General features: G+C 37.3%; 1 protein-coding gene and 1 long non-coding RNA gene across 3 annotated transcripts in view; both read left to right on the forward strand.

Annotated features, from left to right (window-relative positions):
* LOC123638541 overlaps positions 1-6711 on the forward strand; it is a 311328-nt gene extending 304617 nt beyond the window's left edge. The window contains exon 4 of the long non-coding RNA XR_006735387.1: positions 6674-6711. This is a non-coding gene — a long non-coding RNA (uncharacterized LOC123638541). The remainder of the gene's footprint in view (positions 1-6673) is intronic.
* The window catches only part of INPP4B (inositol polyphosphate-4-phosphatase type II B), a 325665-nt gene continuing 307116 nt past the window's right edge, over positions 6711-25259 (forward strand). The window contains exons 1-2 of one of the 2 annotated variants that reach the window (XM_045552212.1): positions 6711-6883; positions 8783-8827. In XM_045552212.1, coding sequence (XP_045408168.1) covers positions 6793-6883; positions 8783-8827 — 136 coding nt within the window. In that variant the 5' untranslated portion in view covers positions 6711-6792. The remainder of the gene's footprint in view (positions 6884-8782; positions 8828-25259) is intronic. The other variant, XM_045552213.1, reaches the window with a different exon arrangement.

Consider the following 25259-nt stretch of genomic DNA (forward strand, 5'->3'; position numbering starts at 1 on the left):
GCTCCTGGCAACAGTTTAGAAAGTCTAGTTAAGTAACATGAGCCTTTATCCTACAATGGCTCTTTATCTGGCAGAATTCCCTATTCACCTCTGCCAATGTATGAGCTGGAATCTGGGAGGTCTACTACGCCTTGATGTGGTGTTTCTCAAATGTGCATAAGAATCGCCTTTGCTGAAATGCACATTCTAATTTAGTTGATCCAGAGTGTGGCTCAAAGTTCTGCATTTCTAACAAGCTTCTAGGTAGTGCAGATGCTGCTGGTCCAGGGACCATGTTCTGAGTGACAAAACCGTTAAAGACTGTTACTGTTGGGTCTTGCTAGATCCATGTGTCTTCTCAATCTCATGTCAGCGCTGCTTCCCCGTGGGACACATGAGGAAAACATCGCTAGCTAGTTGCAATGCTAGTCTTCACCTGAACTGGTTGCCTTCCAGATTTTTGATAAAACTGGAGCCCTGACAACTCTCATCTTTATTCTTCTTGCGACAAAGCAGGTCTTTACTGAATTTCATATTGGTAGCAAAACCATACTGACAGCCTGGAGAATTCAACTGTCTCCTGATGCAATTGATTTTCCTGGGCGGAAACATTGTCCTACCCACGCTCATCCACTTCTCTGACAGGAGTTATCCTCTGCCTAGTCAGGGGCCCCCAGGAGAAGCCAGCAGTGCCTTTGACCCTTAATACATTCTTGATTTTTTTTTTTTTTCGGGTAAAATGGAGAATTGACAATTTATGCCATTTTCCTCAAAGGGGACATTTTTCCTGAAACCTTGGGTTTTTTTATTCTACTATTGCTTTTTGATAATGTCAAATCAGAATAAATGCCTGTTATCGAGGACAAGAGGCTGGTTGCAAAACTCTGAGTGTAGTTGCCCTACGATGATGGTAGCCTTCAAAGTAGTGTTTCCCACGTTTCGCGTGAGGGGAAGGGAGTAGAGGAGGCAGAGGCCAATCCCCATCTGGATCATATTAATATTTCTCATTTTACCTCTTGTTGACATTATTCAGCATTGGGCTGATCCTTAGTAGCCCTGCACATCCACACTCTACCTTGCAAATTCCAAATGTTTATAAGGTTTTTAAGGGACTTGGCGTAGTGAAATATATCTGGTTTTCCAGAATGAAGCCCCAGCTCCAGCAGTTTTGAGGCATTACTGTAAAGTGAACAAGTTTAGCCACCGAAAGGCACATCATCAGCATAACAGAGACTTGCTATTCTGTTTCTTTTTGAGATCAATAGGAAATAATAATTCATTCAGCACTTCATATCTAAGCACTGTGTGGAAACCAAAACAAAAACACAGGTATGTAGCATCATCAAGCCTCCAGACTCCCTGCCTGGGCCTCAGCTTGCACAGGCCAGGAAACATCTTTAAGCAGAGGTGCACTGAGCACACAAGAACAGCTAATCACAGTATGCCTCATGTCCCTGTCATCTCAGGAGACCACCTAAGCACAGCACCTTCTGTCATTGTCCTTGCCTGCCACATCATCATCCCCCTTTTGCCATGGGCTTAGTTGACTGTGACTCAATCTTCCCTTGATCTTGTCACTTTTAAAATATTGCATACTGTCCACGGGGCCTTCCGTTTCTGTGAAAAACAATCTCTTTCACCTCCCACCTCTTTGGAGAACATTTCCTTTGTCTCTTAGTCTTACTGGGAACCTGGCTTTCTCACAAGGCTAATGTCCGCAGGCCTTACACCACAGAGCCCAGGAGCAGGGCCACTGTTTTCCTAATGCCACGAGATGCCTCTTAAATTTTGTGACCTCATTTACCATTACAGAGGCCAGGCTATACCACACTTGCACTCCTATTTATCATGCTTGTTGTCCAAACTCCTGATGCCTGCAGACTTTTCTTCTAGGCACATACTCTTCCCCTGATTCGCAGGCCCTGACTGTGATCCTTTGGGGTGATTTCAGTTTCCACAGAAGTAACTCATCTAACACCCTCAATGCATAGTTTCTTTGTCTTGCAGCTCTAGTGACTATCAGCACCACTCCATTTCAGCCACCCATTTATCCCATGCCTATACCCTGGACTTTAAATCACTTAGATATGAATACTCCTTTCATGTCCCAATATAATACATCTTTCTTTTTTCATGATTTCCCAGTCCAGCCTAAAGGTGCATTCCAGGCTGCACCCTTTTCTCACTGCACTAGCAGACAAATCCCGACACTGTGTCCACTACACTATCCTTCTTCTCCAGGCTGCTGGGTACTGCTGGAAAAGCCACACAGCTAGTCAGACTGAGACCCCCACAAATCTGTGGCCTCCAGGCCCAGCTGGACCCACACAGCTGCCCTCACATGTGCTTGTTCTTTACCCAGTATCAATAAAGGTCAGCTCAGAACTCCGCCTTTCTTCTCAAAGTTCCTATTATCTTTCCATCCCAGTTCTTTTCAACATATGACTCTACCTTTTTTTAGTTTAATTCATAATGAAAATTTAAGACATAATAAAGGTATAAAGAAAAACATATTTTGTTCCTGTTACCCAGTTTGAGAAATAAAACTTTCCCAATACGATTGAAGACCACCTGTTCCCTCCCTTGGCCCTCCTCCTTCCCGAACATCACGACTATTCAGGGTTTATGGTGCATTTCTCTATAATGCACGTCATGTGTACGCCAAACAGTATAGAACTATACAGTATTGTCTACATGGTTTATGATTTAATGCATGATTTAGCTTTTTTTTGATATTATTGTGGGAGTGATTCCTTATATCTTTATATATCCTAAATGGAAACCAGAACCTTCTATTTTACGAATATATTTTCCCAGTACATGCTTTGTTTTTTCACTTTGTATGATATCTTTGCTCATAGAACATTTTAAAGTAGCCAGATTTATTAATCTATTTCTTTATGGTCTGTGGTTTTGAAGTTGCATTGAAAGACCTTTCCCTATACTGAGTTCATAAATATGCCTTCTTCTTGAAAAGAAAAAAAAAATAGGCCATTGGGGAGAAGATTCTCAACTTCCTATCATGCCTCATGTTCTACTCACTTCCCTTCCTTTCATTACAGTGGATTGTGTCATCTGGATTTTTCCTACACCATCATTCTTCTCCCTTTCTCCTTAATCTTAAGTTTTTTTCTCTCTTTCCCTCTGATTCTGGCTAGGTCACTTCAGCATTTAAATTTATTTAAAAAAAAGACTCATGAAGTTCTCAAATTGAATTTTAAGAAGGTGTTTCAGGAAATTCATGAGAAGAAAGAATACTCACTATAGAAATTTCATTTCCTTTGGCTTAAGGTAATTATTTTTTAAAATTGTACCTGATGTGCTCTTTTTTCTTTAGAACATTTTCTAAATATTTAAAATAAATTTCTTTTATTTTAAAGGGAGAATGATGTTGGGAATTTTTAAATATACCACAAAAAATTATTTTAATCAGAAGAAAACATTTTAACTTGTAGGAGGCATGGCAAGTTTCACTCATTGAAAGGACCTTCTTTTTTTTTTAACTCCATAATTTGGTCTATAATAAGCACTCACTAGCTTAGAGGAGATAAACAAAACAAATATAAATGAATATCATCTTTCAAATTTTGGTCCACTATTATTTAAATCTTCATTTGATGAAATAATTTAAGCCACATTAGAAAAAATTTGTGTTTAAGTATTTCTCTGCTAACCTCCCCTGTCCCTTCCTTCCTTCTCTTCCTAAGATAGTGTCATATGTGTAAGGAAAAGGGTCTCACATGACTATATGACATTGGACAAATAGAACTCCCTCGTCTCATGCTGCTACTGGGTGGATACTTCTTATTTTCCACTGAGGCATGGCAGTCTGGCCCAATCACCCACCTGCCTTGAGTAACCTGTAGACTGTCCTCTCTCACCCTGGTCAGTGCTTTCTGACTAACTGGGACTCATCTTGGCTCTCGATGGCACAGAAAACCTACTGAGTTTGGGCCAGATCCTCCATCTGCTTCTTGACCTGTGAAGCTAATGCCAGAACCTCTGCTTCAGGGTCACCATATCCTTCGGTCAGGTATCCCAAGATTGACCTGCTAGGTCTCAGCTCAGCTTCCTCGCTATCTCCACTTTGAGATCCAGTAGTCATTTCTTCTTCTTCTTGTGTGATTTTATGTGCCTGTCAGATTGTCCTTTAAAATGTGAAGTATGGCCAGGTGTGGTAGCTCACACCTGTAATCCTTGCATTCTGGGAGGCTGAGGTGGGAGGATCACTTGAGGCCAGGAGTTTGAGACCAGCCTGAGCAAGAGCAACACACCATCTCTACGAAAAATAGAAAAAAAAAATTAGCCAAGTGTGGCGCACACCTGTAGTCCCAGCTACTTGGCAGGGGGTGCTAAGGCAGTAGGATTGCTTCAGTCCAGGAATTTGAGGTCGAGGTGAGCTATGATCATACCACTGCACACTAGCCCAGGTAACAGAATAAGACTCTGTCTCAAAAACAAAATAAAATAAAATAAATAAATAATAAAAATAAAATGTGAAGTGTACAAAACATTAACAAATATCTATGATTGCAGTGGTGAGTGAGAAATATTGTTCAATTAAACATATTAACTGTAACTACCAATCACCTCTTGTCCCTGGGTAAGGGGAAGAGAACCAAAAGTATTTGCTGAATATCATGACCATTGGCTTTCAGCTGTTCTGTGTGAAACAAAAGATGTGAGAACTGGACTAATTTGCACCATGCTTAAAAGCTGTCTCTTTCAATACACTTGTGGTATGCAGCAACCACAATCTATTCTTGTGCGTGATCGCCAAACCAAAAAATTTCCAAACAGACATAGAAAAGGAACTGTTGTACCTAACCATAACCTTAGGTAAAGTCTATATTTACAGTGAGAAATGCAGTTGTTTTCTGGAGCTTTGTCATTGATTCCTTCTGAAGCATTTGCTTTGGTAACAAGTACCAAATCTTAAATTTGTCTTCAGTGAAGCAAAGATAGAATGGATATGAGTAGAATCTCAAGAGGTTGTCACATAATCCTTGTTTTGTATCGTTGGCTCCATTGTCTTTACAATCGGAGTTATTTTCAGTTAGTGAACTAGTTTTGAATGGGGCAGTATGCTTAAAATGGGATGATGTTAATGGCTCTTTGTAAACATCTTACCTCAGTCTTCTCCTCTCACCCCCAAATTACACAAATGCACCCACCCCTACACAGAGTTAACTTTTATTTCATTAATCATTCACCATTAATGAGCTGAACAGTTATTTTGCTAGGATTCATTCATACTGCCTCACTGAGGTCTCCTTTTCAGTTTTTAAGATGACTGACCAGGATTGTGGATTGAGTCTTTGGTCAAGAAATAAAATTAACAAGTTATCTAGTCCTTATGTTCAAGTCACACATGCGTTGTAGTCTGCTACAAATGTTATCTCACTGTTAGCGTTTGTCCTCGGGAGAATGTGGTGTAATGAATATGTATGACCTTATCAAAAAAGACTTCTAAATTTAATAATCAAAAAAACTCAGAAGCATTAACTTATCTTAATTCAAAACATAATTTTCAAATTGATGGATTTGGTCTAACTGATGGTGCAATCGCCCTTTACCCCCAGAAGTATTCTTGGTTGTATCCTTAGAAACCAATGTGTATTTACCCACCACTTTATTATAGCATTTTCTAAAGATTCAAGATGATTTCTGGATTTAATTTTTGCCAGATGATTTTTTAAAACTAGAGCTGAATTATAAATGAAGCCACTTTGCTAAGAACAGCAGAGAATGTAGCTGCTGATTTGTGAAGTTTGAGACAGTATCAGTATTCCAAACCCAATTCAACTGCTGCTCTCTCATTAAACAGCATTGGGCAGACATTTAAAGATTTTTATACACTTTAATTCAACTGGTAACTTGATTTAAACAACATTTATTTTTTAAAAATTCATTCTTGGTCATGTATATCATTATAAATATCAAAATGAATTTGTAACTATTTGAGGCTGTCTATATAACTGGGTATTAAATTCTTGGAGAGACTTTCTTTCCTCATGCTGATTTTCATCAACTTGCTATTGCTTTCATCATCCCTTGAGATTTAGCTTTTTAGAATAATTATTCATTCTTTTCACCATATACCCCGATCATTAAAGAATTAAACCTTTATCAGGCAGAGCAGCGAGAGACTCCATGGATAATAATGAGGTTGGAAATTCCTCGGTACAACCTGTTGGCTCATCTTGGAAGAAGAGTGTCATGCCAGATTATTTTTATGTGGTCAGGAATAATGTTCTAACAAGGATGGATGAAGAATTGAGCATAAAGGGCAATTTTAATGGAAGGAATGAATAGTAATATTCACTTGGCAAAACGTACTAATGGCTTCACAAGATGCTATATGCTCTTGCTGCTAAATTAGGTGCATATTAAGTTAGCAGCTCCGGTAGCTATCTGCTATCTTATAGAGTGAACTAGAGGAGAAAGAATATACCTTTCAGGATTTAGAAGTCCTTCATATGACCATATAATAATTGCTTGGAGAATACCTATTTAACCCAGAGTTTATGGTGCATTAACTGTATGAATTGGTCCTGAAAGTATGTGTGGAATAGGCAAGAAGTAATTTTATTCAAACGTAGTTGTAGTCTCTACCTACCTTTAATTCTTAGCTTTATACTGAAATCCTAAGTAACTGACATCTTTACTCTTGATGGTTCTTTCCTAAGCACAGAATTTCAGAGTGGGATATCAGGTCTTTAGTGTGAAGCCACGTCTACATTAAACCAGAAATCACTGGAAGTGACATTTGGAAAAGAAAACTTGGAAGTTAAACAACTGTGAACGTTGATCATGGAAATCAAAGAGGAAGGGGCATCAGAGGAAGGCCAGCACTTTCTCCCTACAGCCCAGGCAAATGATACTGGGGACCCCCAGTTCACAAGTAAGTATGTGTGTGACCCTCCCTCTGACTCTCTGAAGATGCAGATTGTGTCAACTAAACACACATATACATGTGGATTCACAGAAACATGGGTTCTAACAAATGGTGTGAGATTGCCTAAATAGATTTCCTTTGTACTATGTACTTTGGTGTACGATATGCCTCTTATCTTTTACCTTGGGTGAGACAGATGATAGTGCATGAAATGGTTAAATATCAAAGATTAGAATCAAAGTTTTTGAATATATACTAAGATACTAACAAATACTTTTTAAGTACACCTAGACACTGATACTTTTAAAGAACATTGTCTACTTGGCATTTATATAATCATATGTGGGATTATTTTTTGGACCATAGAACTTTCCTCTGTAAAGCCAAAAGGTATTAAGTTGAAAGCATTAGGAAAAAATAGTTACACAAAAAGCTCAGACTGCCACTGCCATTCTAGAGAGCGTTAAGTCACATTTATTGAGCGAGCATGGAGTTTTTGCCAAGATTTGCATTTGAACATAGAATTAGTTTTTGTGCTTCTCAAGCCATTAAAATCATTAGAAAAATTGTATGTTTTCTCTCATGCTTAAAATTCTCGGGTTTGGGTTTTATTGTTTGGCATGAATTATGTCTTTTCTTTTCAGACAATTCCTATTGTCCAATTATTTCATACTGGCAAATATACGCCTAACCTTCTCATTTAATTTACATTATAAAAACAATCCTTAGAAAATGGCATTGGTTGGATGCATTTTTGAGAACTTTGGTTGTCAGAGCTTACAGCAGAGTTAATTGTTAATAACCTTTTTAAAAAATCCAGACATCTGAAGTTCACAAAGACCTACCTAATGATTGTCACTCTAACCTCTCTTGGAAAATCAGAAATTGTTAACCATAACATTGTTAAATGTCAGTAGGAGAAAAAATATACAGTAATTGTGCAAAAAAATGCTAACACTGTAAATAAAAAAAGATGATTTTTATTCAACAAGGTGGTTCTAAAAATATATTAGTGACCAAATGACAGTAAATTTAAATAATATCTGATGAATATACCAGCAAAAATAAGCAAGGATAGCATTTTTATAATATGCTTTAATTTATTGCCAAATGGCTAACTTTTCCATTCATTTTCTTTTGACTTCTTTTGGCCACCCCTGAGTTGTAACAAGGTGACATTCCATTCATGCACCCAGTGCACCCATCTACCACATTATCACTTACTACAACCTGATCATTCTACCTTCTAACCACTAAATGTTTCCATTTCCATACCTTTGTTCTCAGACTCATTTTACCTTTCACTTCATCTTAAATAATTTACTCATGTTGTCATAATTTTTAAACATTAGTAACAAAAGGAATGGAAACAATGTAACTGTTGGTTTGAGCTATCAATAAATTGTCAGAGAAACTAGCACCATAACCTAGCCAGTGATATCACTGTGGTTAATAATTTACTATTTGCAGCAGGTCAGAGTGGCTTGAAAGAAAAATCCATTTAAAGGGAGTATTTTGGTGAGGTGGTTCTTTCAAAAGGTCCCACCTCTGTCTACATGCATCCAAAAGAAACAACCGTAGTTGAAATGTATGTTTTATATTTGTCATGGGTTACAAAAACATTTTTTCTTGGCTTCTTTATGGCCAAGAAGCTAAAAAGACCAATCAAATCTTGTTACATCTAGTTCTGCTATATTTATATAGCACAATGCTATATAAATTTATATAGCAGATGCCCTGCCCTGAGAACTTAGTCCTTATAAGCCTGATTAACCAAGTTTATCCATTCTACCAAATAATGTATTTATTCATTCTTGTCAGAGTGAAGCATAGTAATATATATTGTCATATTCTTGATAATGATTTAAATTTTTTTAAACCTGAGTGTGTACCTCTTATTTCTAGGTATTCAGAAGACTCCAAATGAACCACAGTTGGAATTCATCCTTGGTAAGAAATTCCATCTTATTCGGATCAATCAGTATAAGAATTTGTTCAATAGTTTGCAAGTTGTAGATACATTTTTTATATTGTTACATGTTTTACAAACTTTTGTGAGCAATGTTCTATTAAAAAAATTGTTCTATAAGGTAGGTGTTATTTTCCCCAGTTTATAAATTGAAAAATCAGAGTTGCTGCATAGATCAGTCGCTGCCTAAGGATTTAGGGTTCGATGATGATAGAGTTTTGTCTTTCAACCAGGTCTGCTGACCACAGATTTTATTCCCAGCATAAAAAAAGTCATTCTAACATGGTGGCTGCATTTTGTTGCTAACCAAATTTTCTGAAAATCTGTTTGTCTAATTTTCTACTCCTGGGGGTGGATTCTGGACTCAGGTTGTTTCCCACTGTGTTCCTTCATGGCATTTACAGGATTCTCTCTCCTTTTTGTCTTACTCAGAAATATCCTCTGACTCTTCCATGTTGATTTTGTGGACAGATCCTTGCCATTTGAGAATTTAAGTTGAAATCCAAGCTTTGACTGGCTTAAGCAACTCTAACAATCTGTCACATGTAGAAATTTGTAACTTTGTCCAAGGATGCTTTCAAAATGTCCACTCTGAGACTGGTCCACTACTTAGTGAGTGGAAACTGCTTTGTATTTGAATCAAGTATGACTGCAAAAATACTATTAGGAAATTAGTTTGCAAAAAGAAATTTAAAGAGGATAAAAATATGGTTCATTTGAACTATATAAAGAGATCTTTTTTTTCTCTCATAGTTCTGAAATATTTTGAAGGGGCAGATATATCTTTACATTTTATTATTAACTAGGTTTTATCAACTAACATATGCATATATTCAATTTTATATACAAAGATCAGGTATATTTTAGTGTCAATCTTTACATATTAATATACATATTTTCTAAAGTTTTAGGGGCAAATTGAAATATATACATACATTATATCGCGTTTTAGTGGTTGGAATTTCCAATTTTCTTAGGAATATACATTTTTATTAAATATGCTTCAAATTTATATCCTTTGCTCAAAATATTTCATTTTGAAGTATAACTTATTGTGAGAATAATTGTGTGTAATTTATATTTTGGGCATTTTATTTTTATTATAAATGTAGCTAAAATATTCTATAAATTAAATATTCTAGATTTTTTAATTTTCCCAGATATTGAGAAATAGGCATAAATGTGATAACTCAAGAAACTTTTGTGGTAACACCAATAAAGCTATTCTTTCTATTTCTAGAGAGTTTTCAGATGGTATCAGACATATTAACAGAAAGCACTTGTTTTCAGAAAGAGAGCTGAGGGGTGAAGGGGAAGCCTAGGCACCTTTTGACTCACTGACTATAACTTTGATACTTGAGACTTCATCTATCCATCTTTCATTTTTAGGAGAAGAAACTCATTTTTTACCTTTTGAAGTGTAAAAGTGAATATCTTCTAGAGTGCATTGGTATATTTCAAAGCATAAATAAAACTTTCTTGTTTGTATGCGGGAGAAAGAGGAATCCAATGGAGACAGAAGCAATTGGAGTAGAGATTATTAGGTAAACATGGTGGCCAGCTTTCAAGAGATAGGCCAAATACCCATCTTCTATTTCAATTAAAGTCATCTGCCTGAGACCACCAGAGTGCTAGCTGTCCTCCATTCAGACTCTTTTTCTTCCCTGCCCCTCCCCCACCCACAGCTGACAAGAGAGGATTGAGCCAGGCCTCTCGGGAGAGGCTGCTTCCCTTCTGTTGATGCACACACCCACATCGAGGCTTCCACAGAGAGTGGGGCTCAAACCTTTCCTCTCAGCAACATGTAGTGAGCGCAGGGATGCTTGGACTGTGATCTGCCTGCTCACTGGCCAACCCCAGTGCTGCTTTCCCAGCTGCTCCATCAGGGCAGTGCACACCCTGAAGTGGAGGGACATCAAACCTGCTTGAGCACCCCGTAGGCAACTTGGGAACAGCACACTTCTCCCTGGCATGGTCAGGGGTTGATCTCTGGGGACTCAGGGACAGGCTCACAGGCCAGATCCTGTACCCCCAGGACTTGATCATGTTGCTTGGGGGCACAGAGGGGAGATTTGTGAACTAATCTAGGAAGGCAAGGGAGCCCACGTGGGCAGAACTGAGAGGACAGTGCAATGTGGATCTGAGCTGCAACACATTGTGGAGCACCCTTCCGCCACTGGAAGGCCATACTCTAGGCCTGGGGTGGGATGCTGGATGGGGAGTTTGGCTGGTGTGGGCTCCTGTAAACTGGCAGACACTAGATAGAACACTGCCGAGAAGGGGGGCGGGGAGGAGAATGAAACACACACCTGACAGCCAGATTGTGAATCTCTGATGGTCCCATCCCCAGAAGCAGACTTCCTGGCTTGGTGGGGCATTTCAGCCCCTCCTTGGTGGCCTGGAAGAAGTTGTAGTCAGTTGGGGCAAGGCCTGGTGAATACAGTGGATGACAGAGAATTTCCAAGTCCAGCTTCTGTAGTTTGAGCAGTGTTGTTTGTGTGACGTATGGTTAAGCATTGTTTTGCAAGAGGATTGGTCTGTCTCTGTCAACCCATCTCAGCTGCTTAATCACAAGCATCCTCATCATTTCATCCAACTGGATGCAGCAGACATCCAGTGTAATCGACTGACCAAGTTTCCTGAAGCTGTAGTGGATAATACCAGCACTGGACCACCAAACAGACATTAGCTTTTTTGGATGAATATTAGGTTTTGGGACTGTGTTTCAACACTTCATCTTTATCCAGCCATTGTGCTGAACATTTGCGATTGTCAAAAAGAATCCATTTTTCATCACACGTAACAATACAATGTAGAAATAGTTTTCCTTTATGTTGTGACAGCAAAGAAAGGCAAGCTTCGAGAAGATTTCTCTTCTGATGCTCATTTAATTCATGCGGTACCCATCTATCCAGCTTATATACCTTGCCCATTTGTTTCCAACTGTCGAACATTGTTGGAATAGTAACGTCAAACCTTGCTGCTAATTCATGCATAGGTTGAGATGGATTTGCTTCCACGACAGCTTTCAGCTCATTATTATCCACCTTGGTCTCAGGTCGCCCACATGACTCATTTTCAAGATTAAAATCACCAGAATGGAACTTCTCAAACCATCAGTGTACTGTGTGTTCATTAGCCACATCCTTCCCAAACACTTCATTGATATTTCCAGCTGCCTGCGCTACATTGCTTCCACGACAGAACTCATATTAAAAAATAACACGAATTTTGACTTAACCATGTTTTCACAAAAATTGCTCTTAAAAGTTTGAAAGATAATCACAAGCCAAACTGTGCGTTTGAAAGAATGAGGGTATACCTTCACAATAAAAACAAAACAAGAAGTGTCAAAGTGAAATGTCAGAGATAGCAACTATCAAACTTAGTACTTAAGGAAATCAGACATTTCATACTTAATAATCTAATATAGATCTGATAAAGGGCTAATAACCAGAATCTGCAAAGAACTCAAGCAAACCAGCAAGAAAAAAACAACCCCTTTAAAAAGTGGGCAAAAGATAGGAACAGAAGATTGTCCAAAGAAGATAGAAAATGGCCAATAAATACATGAAAAAATGCTCAATATCACTAATTATCAGGGAAATGCAAATTAAAACCACAGTGAGCTGTCACCTTACCCCAGTTAGAATGGCTTTTATCAAAAAGTCCAAAAAGAGCAGATGCTGGCGTGGATGCAGAGAGAAAGGAACGCTTATGTACTGTTGGTGGGACTGCAAGTTAATACAATCTCTATGGAAAACAGTGTGGAGATTCCTCGAAAAGCTAAGAGTAGATCTCATTCCTGAGTATCTACCCAAAGGAAAAAAAGTCATTTTATCAAAAAGACACCTGCACTTGAATGTTTATTATACCACAATTCACAATTGCAAAGATTTGGAATCAACCCAAGTGCCAATCAGTTCATGAGTGGATTAACAAAATGTGGTATACGTATACCATGAAATAAAAAAATTAAAATCTGTCTTGTTCAAAGACCTAACTAGGCTCTTTGTTTTGAAAGCCTCATCGAGCTCAGTAGCGATGCTGTTGTTATCACTCATATTTCTGGTTTTTATTCATAGATGTAAGAGATTAGCCGCTTTGAGAATTTATTCGTAATAATGTTCCTCCAGTTTAAGAAAGCCTCAATTTTATTTCTTCTATTTTTATTCCAAAAACACACTAGAATTCTTAACAGATAATTTCATCTTATCAATTGGTAAGAAATGCCTGAGGAGTGAACAAAAGTTTACTAAAGAGAGTTATTTAGAGTCTTCAGGGAATTGTATTGTTGATCGTAGAAGACACATTCCCTAAACCGTTATCCTTCTTAGCACTTTAGGATCCTCAACTGTACTATTTCTTGAAGAGTTTTTTTTTTAAACTACTCTTTCAAGGACATTACAGCTACACCCTTGCAGGTGTATATTTTTGGCATTTTTTTCTTTGGGTTTTTTTAATCCCACAAGTGCTTCAACCTCACGTATTGTATGAGTAATTTCGATTTACTTCATAACAAATAATGAAAGAATAATAGATTCTTAAATACTTTTATCATTGCTTAAGAATGTGCATATTTATTAATCAGAAGTAAAACTAGAACAAATTCTAGCAAAAAAAAAATATGACAAGGCAGGGGGCTTTTTCCACCTAATTTCCCAATTAAATTTTTGGTGTTTTGACTTTCTACTGTTTACCAAAGTATTAAAATAGTTTGGTAATTTCAATGGGCTTGAATTTTAAACTGGGAAAACAGCCACAGTAATCATTTTGCTAGGTGTCACGTTGCTTTGCTTTTTTCATTGAGGATTTGCTTGTCTTGTCTGTGTGCTGCTATAAAATCATTACATCTTGCTGAGGTCCTCTGCTACATCTTTATTTAAGTAAATGAGGTAGGAGATGCTTAGTCAATTGAGCAAGCTAATTGGCTAAAAATGTCTTGATAACACAAGATAAGCATGTACTGAAAAAATGAGTATCTTATGTCCATTGTTAACTATATTTCTAATGGTTGACTGCATTTAAATTAAATAAGTCACTTTTATAACTGCAATTCTGCTTCCACAATTTTTGTTTCTTTGAGTGCATTAATATCCTTTTTACTTTCACAAAGAAAGAAATAATTAAAAACCTAAGAGAACACCGATTTTGTTTATGAAACAATAAAATTGTTTTCATTTCAACCAAGCTGGCATTTAAGAAGAGAGATCATTTCTTAAGATCTGGGTACATTTCTTTATGGAAACTGTTATGGATAATGAATAAAGGCTAATCTTGACAAAGATATCTAATAAATTTCTATAAACTATTTTGACTTTATTCCCGATTATGTTTATAATGTTGATCACCACATGCCTTCATTTGTTATCTCTAGAGTCAATAGTATGTTTATAAGACTATGTTTTCATATTTTTGTATGTATAGCACATATATCATAAATCCAAAACAATAGGTACAAATAGCTATTAAATACATAGGAGACAATGGCATGTGTGTGTTTGCATGCAATCCTTAGGTTCTTTATTTGACACCGAGAAGTCATGTTCTTGAAATTAATTTATACATTGATGGCTGATGCTCAAAGGAAGCCAAATGATCAGACACAGAGTACAACAAAAGACACATTTTGTACATGTCAACAAGCCTTGAGGTTGATTATGTTAGGAATGGGGACACAGAAGCTAGAGTGAAATCTTTAACAAGCACGAGCAATTTATTCAGACAATGTATATTGGCAGAGGCATAGAAAACCTATAAATAAAATAATTCCAGATACTGTTAAGTTCTATGTAGACAGAAAAACATTGAGCATGCTTGAGGGAGAGGTAGTTAGCTTGGGGGGGTAAAAGGGGAAGAAGGACTGTTTTAGATACAGATTTCAAGGAAGGCCTCCAGGTGCTTACGCAGGGTGTGTAGATACTGATTTGGAAATTGTTTAGAGTGAACCTAAGCCCCAGGTGACTTTCTAAGGAGGAAGAGGCAAGCTATAGTAGATATTTAAACAGCAGATAAGAGTCCTGGGAATACTGGTGTTCAAGGGTAGCGAATTAGGTTGCTGGTTTGACCAGGCATGAGACCAGGTTACAGGTTGGTCTAGTCTTGAGGTAAAAAGAGCCACAGGGGAAATGGCAGGCCAGTGAAGGACTATTAGCTGGGCTGCTGGAATGCCAAGGTCGGAGCAGAACAGCTGCAGGATAGACTAGAAGCTGAGCCAGCGAGACCTTACTCCTGCCTCCCGTGTTCCCCCATCGCTTTCAGCCTCACCTGGGCCCCAGCTCTCTGGCTAACAGGATCAGGTCTGGTGATTGAGGCTGCTGAACCTGTATTGAGAAAGGAAGAAAGAGACTTGGGATTGGAAGCCAACTGATTTTTAGATCTTTTTCTTTTTGTGAAGATGTTTTATCTTTTAAGAATCAGTGTATTACTGGAATAATTTTCTTCCAGAGACTTTTTTCCTTTTGAATTTAAAATATACTGAGTCCTCCCCTGTGGGTTTTATTAGTACATAAAACAGGAGTAATCTGAGATTCAAATTATTTAACAGAGCCTTTATTTTTCAGTTTTCTCTAAAATGGATATAAATCTATGTTAACTGCTATAATTTTATGCTAATATAGCAAAAATTATCACAAATAAAACCAATAGTAGGCAATGTACAAATACATCAGAGTTATCTCTAGAATATGATCGTATATCATATGTTTTCCAACATAATTAACCGTCTTTATTCCTGTTTCATCATCTCATTTCTTAGCTTTTCTCCTAATACATCAAATTCAGGAGGGATGAAGGAACGTATAAGCCATTGTACTTCATCCCCAGCTCAAAGTGGATAAGCACAAGCTATTTAATTTCTAGAGTGAAACATACATTCTTAAGATGCAATACTAGGCTGTCATTAACAATCATTTGTCAAAAGGGTGTTTCATCATGCCAGAGAATATAAAAGATTTTAAAGCAGGATAACAAACTAGGTGCACAACATGGCCCTCATTTAACTATGTGTTTGTGCAAAAGAACAAGATTGGAAGATAGGAGTGTCTTTAATTGCATTTCTCACAGATTGGTAAAATTTTCATTTCCTTTGTAATGCTTTCCTCTGTCTTCCAAAGTTTCTGGAATGTACCCATATAGATTTCATAATCGGTGTTGTTTTTAATAAATGACCTGAATATGATGAACAAGAAAAGCAGCATATCTGAAGAAGTAAAATTCTGCTCTTTCCTTAAGTTCGTTCATGGTAGAATTAGAAAGTATAACTATGACTCCTGAAATCATTAAAAGACAGTTAAAGGCTAAGCTATTTCTTAGGGTCTCTCAGAATATTATGGATTTCATAAAGGATAAAAATTGTATGAGGAGTAGTCAGTGAGGCTTACTAGAGAAGACTGACTAAAAGCATTTTTAAGGGAAGAAAACAGAATTGGAATATGTAGATAAAAAGGAGAATCACAATCTAGAGCAGGAGAGCAATGTAAGCAGACTCCAAATTCAGAACACACACAGACACACAATAAATACTTATCTATTAATACACAAGCTATGTTTATAAAGGCCAGCCATCTTATCTTTCTAGAAGGAAAATGAAAATAGTTGTCTTCTCAAATAGGATTCTTGATTCATCTACTTCCTGGTCCTTTGGGAATAGTAGTATGTATAGAAAAATTACTGATTCCTTGTGCTTTACAGGAAATTAACTACACATTCACTCTGTAAGCCATATTAGTCCTCCCATACATAAGGTGACTAAACAGACAAAATGAAGTGCAACACTTGTAGAAGCTCTGTTTTATCTATGGAAGTGGAGGATTAAAACAAAATGTCTGGTAGATATGTAACTCCCTATATACCTGTACCACATAAATAGTGTGTACCATCCTAGAATTCAATGATTAAAATTCAGTTTTATCACATTATGTCCTGGTACAATGAGAAGATGTCCTTAGGGAGGTTACTTCACATATTACAGCAGATGTAAATTAGAAGTGACTGTCCTCTTTGGTTGTTAAGGCTTTGTCCAGGAGTGTGCTGATTCTAAATACTTTGTTCTTGTGTTGGAGCATGTATTAAATGATGTGTACTGATTCCGGAATTCATAGATCAAGCCACTATACGGCTCGGTTAGAAAAAAGATTATGAAATCATGTGATGGGTTTTCTGTGTCACTATTTAAAAGTGGATAGAAATTTGCCCAAATTGGCAAGCTGCACAAGAAAGTCTCATTTCTTTACAGACACAGCATTTATAGCTGGCAAGGTCCTTCCTTAACCTATAGGTCAAGTTCATTCATACTTTATGAATTGCTACAAATCAGACATTGTTTTACACATTTTGCTAAAAGAAAAAACAAATCTTAGGAGGCCCAACTTACCAATTCTCTTCTGTATTCCCACTTCTACTCTTTTGCTGGTCTGTGTTCTATAAATGATTATAAAGCTCTGACTTTTTAAAAACTCCAGGGGGAGGATAGAGAATTTCAGTACATCTTTCTTAGTATTTTTACCTTCTACATGGTATGCTGAGCCAGCTGAGGGAATACCAAACACACAGGTATATTTTTGCACTTACTATATTGATAAAAATATGACTTCATGTAAGACACAGGATGATCTTCAAAGCAACAAGATTAGCAACTGCTAAGAATTGGACAAGGCCTGTGCTTGCTTTATTTTGTTGCCTCATTATAAATGATTACCATTTTCTTTATTCTAACAGTAAAATACATCCCTTATAAAACATTGCCTTCCACTGAACAACCATTTTCTGGGCACCTTCTAAAGACAAGGCATTATTGTCTGAAGAATGTGAGATCCCAGGAACAACTACCATTTTTCTAATATTTACTATATGCTTAGTTTAACTCTATAAACAGATGTCATGTATTCTTCACTACAACTCTATAGGATAATAATGTTAAAAATGACTAACATTGAGTGCATAGTTGTTTGCCATATGCTGGTCTAAATAATTTGCATAGATTACTTGAATTCTTATGAATTTATTATGAGTAATTGCTCTATTATCATCTTTGTTCTACAGGTAAGGAAACTTAGACAGAATAGGTAAAGTAATGAGCCCAACATTTGAACCCAAGAGTCTGAGTCTAGAGCATGCTCTCCCATATTATCCTCAGTGGAGAGGTGAAGAATCTTAGATTCCCAAAGGTCAATTTTCTAAAGAAGTTGAGTGATAGAATCCAAGTTCAGTTTTGCCTGATTCTAAAGCTCCTGCTTTTGAGCATCATGCTGCACCCCCTTTCTGATTGATTCCTACTGCCCAGGAATTTCCAGGAGGTAGAGAGGATAAACACCTATTAGAATTCCAGGCAGATTCTATTAAGGGCAAAAGGAAGGCATTAAGCCAAGAACTAGGGAAGCACTGAGCAAGTATAGATTAAATATAATGTGGCATCAGAAACAGCATCTCAGAGGAAGAAGTATTTGGACCAGGACTTGAAGAATGAGCAGGATTTCAGTTGGTTAAGAAGAAACACAAGAAACAATTCAGGACAAGGAAATAGAAAAATACATGAAATCTTAGAGCTCATTTTCCAAGGTGATGCATTTAATGTTCGTTAACATTTCCCTCTTTACTACTTATAATCCCACTCTAAAATAAATTAAAGCTCTAGAAATCTTCTTGCAATATTTTACAATTGTTGCATATATGTTAGGAACTTGTTTTAAAATTCTAAATGAACACGTCTTTAAACATTCTTTGATTGCTAACAAATTATATTTAGTATCATGAAGAATTGAGTCTGACTGACTCCAAGGCTATGCTAGATGAAACTTAGAGAAGGCTCAGGCTATGTGGAGCTAGACAGAGGGACTCTGTAGGTAGGCTGTGCCCCTAACAATTGTCTACCTGTGTAGAGTTTGCATAGACAAGAGTTTTCCCAATGAATCTTTCTCTGAGCTATTTCAATTTTGACAAAAGCAGATAAATAGCAGTACTTTTGAGGGTTTTCTTTCAGAATGACCATTTACTAACAGCACAACAACAAAATAAAGGCAATTAATATAAATGGATTTGCATTCTAGGCTAAAGTTGAGCCTGAGTGTGGAGACAATATAGCTCGCTACTAAGAGTTGGGAGTGTGATACCTACTTGCTAGTGTTTGAATCCTGTCTTTGCTACTGTCTAGCTATGTGACCTCAGAGAAATTGTACAATGTCTCTGAATCTCTGTTTCCTGGTCTGTAAAATGGGAAGGGTATCACGATTTACCCTATAAGGTTCTTGTAAGGATTAAATGAATTAATATATGTAATGCACTTAAACTGGTAACTGACATATACTAAATGATTGATTAACCTATATTATTATGACTTATTTCCTTGAGTAAATCACTTTATCACATTCCATCAATACTTCTTCGACCAGGCGGTCTTGGCACTGTACTTTTGTGCATAATATTATGAGATCTAATATTATGACATCATAATATTAAGAGATCTAACAGAGTGAATGCAAGATTAAGTAAAAATCCCCTTACATTTCCATTGTACAGAAGACTCTTTTCCCAAATGCTTCTTATTTGAGCTTTGGTCTTTTGAAGCCGGAAAAGGTAATATTAATAATTGCTATCACTTGTTGAACACCTTCTAAGTTCCATGTGTTAGGCTGCACACTTTTCACATTTTCTCTCTGCTCATACAACAGGCTGAACAGGTGCTTCTTACTATTTATGTTTCACAGGCAAGTTGAGTCAATTGCACAGGGGCATAAAGCTAGAATGTGGAGGAATCTAGATTTCAACACCAAGGGTCATGTTCTTTGTGGTCAATTTTTAAAAGTACAGGAATGGGAAAAGGAAGAGCAATAAAAGGTTATTTAAGGCCTGTATAATGTTTTGTACTGCTGAAATAGAGATTTAATTGAAAGAAGAGAAAATGAGCCAATTAGAGTTTCTTTACAGGTCTATTGGGTGGGTAGTGGTTTCTGGCAACCCAAGATTTAGTGTGCTCTACAGTTGGATTGTAGCCTGTTCTTATTGACACCGGTCTAAATTCTAGCTTGGTGCACTCTGCAGATGTTGAAATATGAGACATCAATTAATAAATGAGAAGTAGATGAGAGATCAAACTTCTCTCCCACTTCCACTTGCCACGACTATGTCATTTAACTGAATTGTGTTGCCATAAAATATATCTATTCTTCTTGTCACGTTTCTTTCTAAGTAATATAGTGTAAGAGCTTTTAATTAAGGGATGTCGTTGACCAAAGTTAACTCCACAGGCTTGAATTGATTGTTCCACATGGATTAAGCATGCTAGTTATTAGAGTTTGTTTTTTTTCTAAATGTTTCCTTGCTACGTTTTTTTATTTGTGTCTTTCATCTGTGATCAACATACCCTATATGGTTTATTTCTCCTTCTGTGTGGTTTACCGAATTACTTTCTTCCCTCCATTGTCTTAATTACTGAGAGCTCTGGTCACTGGAACAGGTCTACCTTCGCAGTACCTGTTGCTACTCACAGGTAATTGAGGAATCCAGACTACCTTGGGGCTTTGTTTATTAGATGCATTTCTTTGTGTAAAACTGAAAGTCACCAAGGGTTGTGAGGGAGCGAGGTCCAGAGATGCTGCTGTGTGGTTAAAATTTGTCAGTCAGTCATCTTGTCAAGCATACAGTATCCAAATTTATCCTAGGCCCCCTGGGATCCATGCCATGGGGAAGCAAAGAGATCTAACAGAGTGAACACAAGATTAAAGAAAAATCCCCTTACGTTTCCATTGTACAGAAGAGTCTTTTCCAAAATGCTTCTTATTTGAGCTTTGACCTTTTGCAGCTGGCAAAAGCAGTATTGTCTCCATTTTACAATGGAAGAAACCGAGTCTCAGAGAGGTTAAGTGACTTGCCTGTGGTGACATTACTGCTAGATGAAAGCCCAAAGCTTTTCAAGTGCTCTGTCCCTTCCTCCTCTATCACCTCTGCATACCAATGACAAAGATTGTTCTAGGCTGTTATTCACAGTGATGAGGGTGGCAGAAGTCAGTTTGTTCATACAGGGTATTCCCAGATCAAAAATTGTTCAAATTCAAAATGTCAGTTTTATCCCAGAGCAAAACTTAAACACCCTTTCTCTCTTAAATAATTTCAAGGCGTATGGTTTTAAATAATATTTATCAATCTTTGTTTCCCAAACTTGTACCTCTTCCTCTCACTTTTCCATGGAATTTTCTCTGTTCATATTCAACTGGCTACTGGATGTCTCCTCTTGCTTTTCTAGGAGGTATTTTCAATTAAAATTGTTTCGGGAGCAAATGGAAAACTTCCCCTTCACCCTAGAAAGGTTTGCTGAAAAATCAACTCACAATAAACCAGATTAATAAGATAAATGCTGCACAAATTTATTTTAACATGTATGCACTGGAGCCTTGAGAATGAAGATTCAACTCTTCAATGAGGTACAGAAGTTTTTAAAGAATAGGGGCTTAAAAGCAGAAAAACAAGTTTTGAGGGACCCGGGGTGGGGGCAGGCTTAAGTATTAAGTAGCTAGCAAAGGTGTGGTCTTTTATGCAAATGAAAATTTATTTACAGGTAGCAGCCCTTAGAGATAATAGATGGTAAATGTTGCTTTTCAGGCCTTTAAAGGTGTCAGACTCTCAGTTAATCTTTCCTAGATCAGGAAAGATTACGCTTATAGAGCTGGCTACATTCATGCAGATTCTCTACAAATGTAAATTTCTCCCCACAAAAGACAGGTTTGCAGTGTTACTTCTATCTGTGAGACTCATGGCAGCCATCTAAAAATATGTCAAGGAAATATATTTTGGGGTAAAACGTTTCTTCTTTCCTTCAGTGTCTAAAACCTGATTTTTTGATTCTCACTCTTGTCCCCACCAATTTTTTTATTTCCCTTTGATGTCCATCTTCATAAAGTATACCACCATTCCCTCAATTACTCAAATCCCTGAACTACAACTCCTTCATTCTTCATTCTTCATTCTTCTTTAACCTCACATCCACTCCATCATCAAGTCCTTTAAGTTCTTTGTTGAAAATGTGTTCTGAATTTGGCCACTTCTCCACACCACACCACCATCCTTAGAGTCCAAGGCACTGTGAGCTCTCATCTGGGTCCTGCAGGAGAGTCCTAGTGGGTCTCCATCTGTTCTTGCCCCTGTCTTCCTGGCAGAATAGCCCATCCTTTAAAAACATACATGTGATTTCCATACTCCCCTAGTTAAAATCCTCCAATGGCTTCCCTTTCACTTAGAATAAAATCAATGTATCTTAAAAGTCTTAAGGAGCAGACGATTCTCACCTTACCTTGTGCTACTTTACTAGCTCCCTCTCCATCAACAGCGTTGATCTTCCTGCTTGTTAAAGGGTCCAAACATTGGAGTTCTTGCAACTATTGTCCTCCCTCAGCTGGTTCCTTGGTATGTTTTAGGTCACAGCTCAAATGTCTCCTCACCAGAGGAGCTTTTCCTGATCCACCATCCTGCAACACTCTCAATTTTATAATCCTGTTTAGAACTCTCACTAATTTTCTTTTTTAACGTTTTGTCACATTAGACTATAAGCACTATAAAAATAGGGAACTTGCTTTCTTGTTCATTCTTGTGATACTGTCACCTAGAATGGTGCTGGCACATTTAGACATTCAATAAATATGCATGGACTGAATGCATGCATGAATTCCATTGGTTTATCCTCATGCATTTCTTCATAAAATAAATCGATGCCCTTGAAATGTTTTATAATTATTGCCAACATAATTATCTGTAAAAAGTAATACATTTTAAAATTCCAAATGAATGTAATTATTTAACCATTAAATATTTCATTGTTTGTGTTAGGGTACTTGTACTGCAGACTGACAAAAAAAGTTCTTGACTCGAAGATTAAGATAGGTTTTAAAGCAAGAAGTTTATTTTACTTTCCAAGGGAGAAAAGGGTAAACAGCATGAAAGGAAGAAAGAATACTGGCCCTGAGGATGAGTGGCTTGGGCTTTTTATTGGGGTTTAGAAAGCAGAGCCGTAGTTGTTGTCAAATGATAAGAAAAGGTGGTTGTTTTCCAGAGCATTTGTTGATGTGAAATGATGATGGAAGGTGGTCCTTTTCCAGAGCAGTTGTTTTCTGTTGGGCTGGTCTTACCTGACCTCTTGGAATGCAGCCTGGCAGGTGCTGAGGAGGGGGGCTACATGCCCTTTTCTGTTTGTTCAGTAATTTTCCAATTCTGCAAAATAAACTCATAAAAAGCAAGTTAAGTCCCAGGTGGTAAAGCAAGAAGCAAACACTGGGGCCAGCACACCATTGTCTGCAGTGATGTTTTTCTGTTAGATGACTTACTAGTAAGGCTGTCCTTTCAGTTTGCAAGTTATATTTTGAAGGAATAGAGTCATACTGGCCTTGGGGTTCTTGTAGAGAGAACTGATAAAAAGAATCAGTTACAGCTGAGCTCAACAAGTTGTGTTCCGTAACTAGACCATATATCTGATGATTGCTCACCTGTGTAGAATTTGGTGCCCAAAATTCTTCACAAAGTAACTTTGAGATTCCTGTACTGTGACAACATCAAGAAGCAAGCAATCTTCTTGTAGAGATGCTCTTATAAACAGATATATACAAATAATAACAAGAATAATAATGGGCAACTGGAATAATAGAAATGGACTGACATTAGGAGACTTGAGCATAAATTTTAGCTTGCAACATGTAATCCAAAGGGAAGGCAGTGCCAAGGTGGCGTTGGAGAGCCTGGGCTGGGCTGCCAGCTGGAGAGAGCCTGTGAATCCTGACCCTGCCAGTGACTACCTGTGTGACTCTGAAATACTCATCTTTCCTGGGGCATTTTGCAGACTACACGAGACAGCATACCTAAAGCACTAAAAGTGGTACTACATGTAAAAGTGATAGCTTATTGGTATTCTTCTAATTATTATCTTGGATTAATCCATTGCCTTCTCTGAAACTCTGATTTCTTATCTGTAAATTGTAGATAATAATTCCTATTTCAGAGTTGTTTGAGCTAATGTACATGAAAGTGAGAAGTACATTATTAATGCATTAGGAATTTAATACTTTTTTTCGCACACATTTTATTTAATAATTGGATCCTCACAGGCATCCAGTGAGAATAAATATAATTATCGTCCCCATTTCCAGATGTGGATACTGAGACTCTGTGACAAATCCTAAGTCACACAGTCAGGACTGCAATCTAGGACCCTCAATTTGTGGCTATTTAGAATGCAGAGCATGTAAGGACCGCCAAGAAGACCTTAAACAAAAGGTGCCTCATATTCTTTCCTTACCTAGGCTACCACCTGTCCTGGAAGAGCTGAGAAGGCGGTTCTTTTTAATTTAATTTGAGTAGTGTAAACTACTTGTCTTTTGTTTTGAAACTTCCTGTAGGCCTAGGGCTCTAAAGCATTCTACATTCAGCTAGCAGGATAAGCTTTGGTTTGAATGACTGTCCTTGGAGATCTCAAATATTCTGAAAAGTATACTCTATGTTTCCTTCAAACTCTGATTCTCTTAGAACCACTCTTTCTCACTTTTAAGTTGTTTGATCTAAGTTGTTTCCATAAACTGTTGGCATTGTTAACAGAGAAAAAACCCAGACTCTGTAAAATAATTTAAAGAGGTTTATTCTGAGACTGATATGTGTGCCCAACGTCCCGAGGGACATAGTCTCAAAACATCCTGAGAAAATGCACCGGAGGCAGCTGGGTTACAGTTTGGTTTTATACATTCATGGAGATGGGAATTACAGGTAGAATCATAAATCAATACATGGAAGGTATACATTGGCTTGACCAAGTGCAGGGACTTACAGGTTATAGGTGGGTTCAGAGATTCTTTGATTTGTAATTGGTTTAAGCTTTGTCTAAAGACTTGGAATGTTTTAAGTTAAGGGAATCTGTTAATTAGAGACAAGCCACAATATACAGACTCAAGTGATGTGTTAAGCAAATTGATATCCTGAAGGTGTGATTTAACCTTTGCTTTGCATGGCCTTATGTCCTGTTCACAATTTAGTGTCTTGTTGTCACAAAAAGTCTATTTTGTCAGTCTTATAATCTCTGTTTTAACATTAATGCTGGTCAATTGTAGTACTTAAACTCCAAAAGGGAGTGGGTATAACCAAGCATGTCAGACTTCCCTTCCCTTCATGGATGGGTAGGTTTTCCTGGCATCCTTTGGGCCTAGAGAGAGTTTGTTCAGTTGGCAGGGAGGTTTAGGATTTTATTTTTAGTTTACAAAATGCTAGATTTTGCTCTAAAGAGTAATTAGACCCTTTTGCCCTCAAGCTAGCCTATTTTGCTTCCTCCCCTACAGACTCTTCCTTCTGCTGTTTCTTATACACCAAATCATTAGTCATTTCTAGCTTCATCTTATCTGCACAAACCTTGTTTTATTTCCTGTGAGTCAGCTGTCTTATGACAAAAGA

The sequence above is a fragment of the Lemur catta genome, chromosome 5, assembly GCF_020740605.2.
Source record: "Lemur catta isolate mLemCat1 chromosome 5, mLemCat1.pri, whole genome shotgun sequence".
NCBI lineage: Eukaryota > Metazoa > Chordata > Mammalia > Primates > Lemuridae > Lemur > Lemur catta.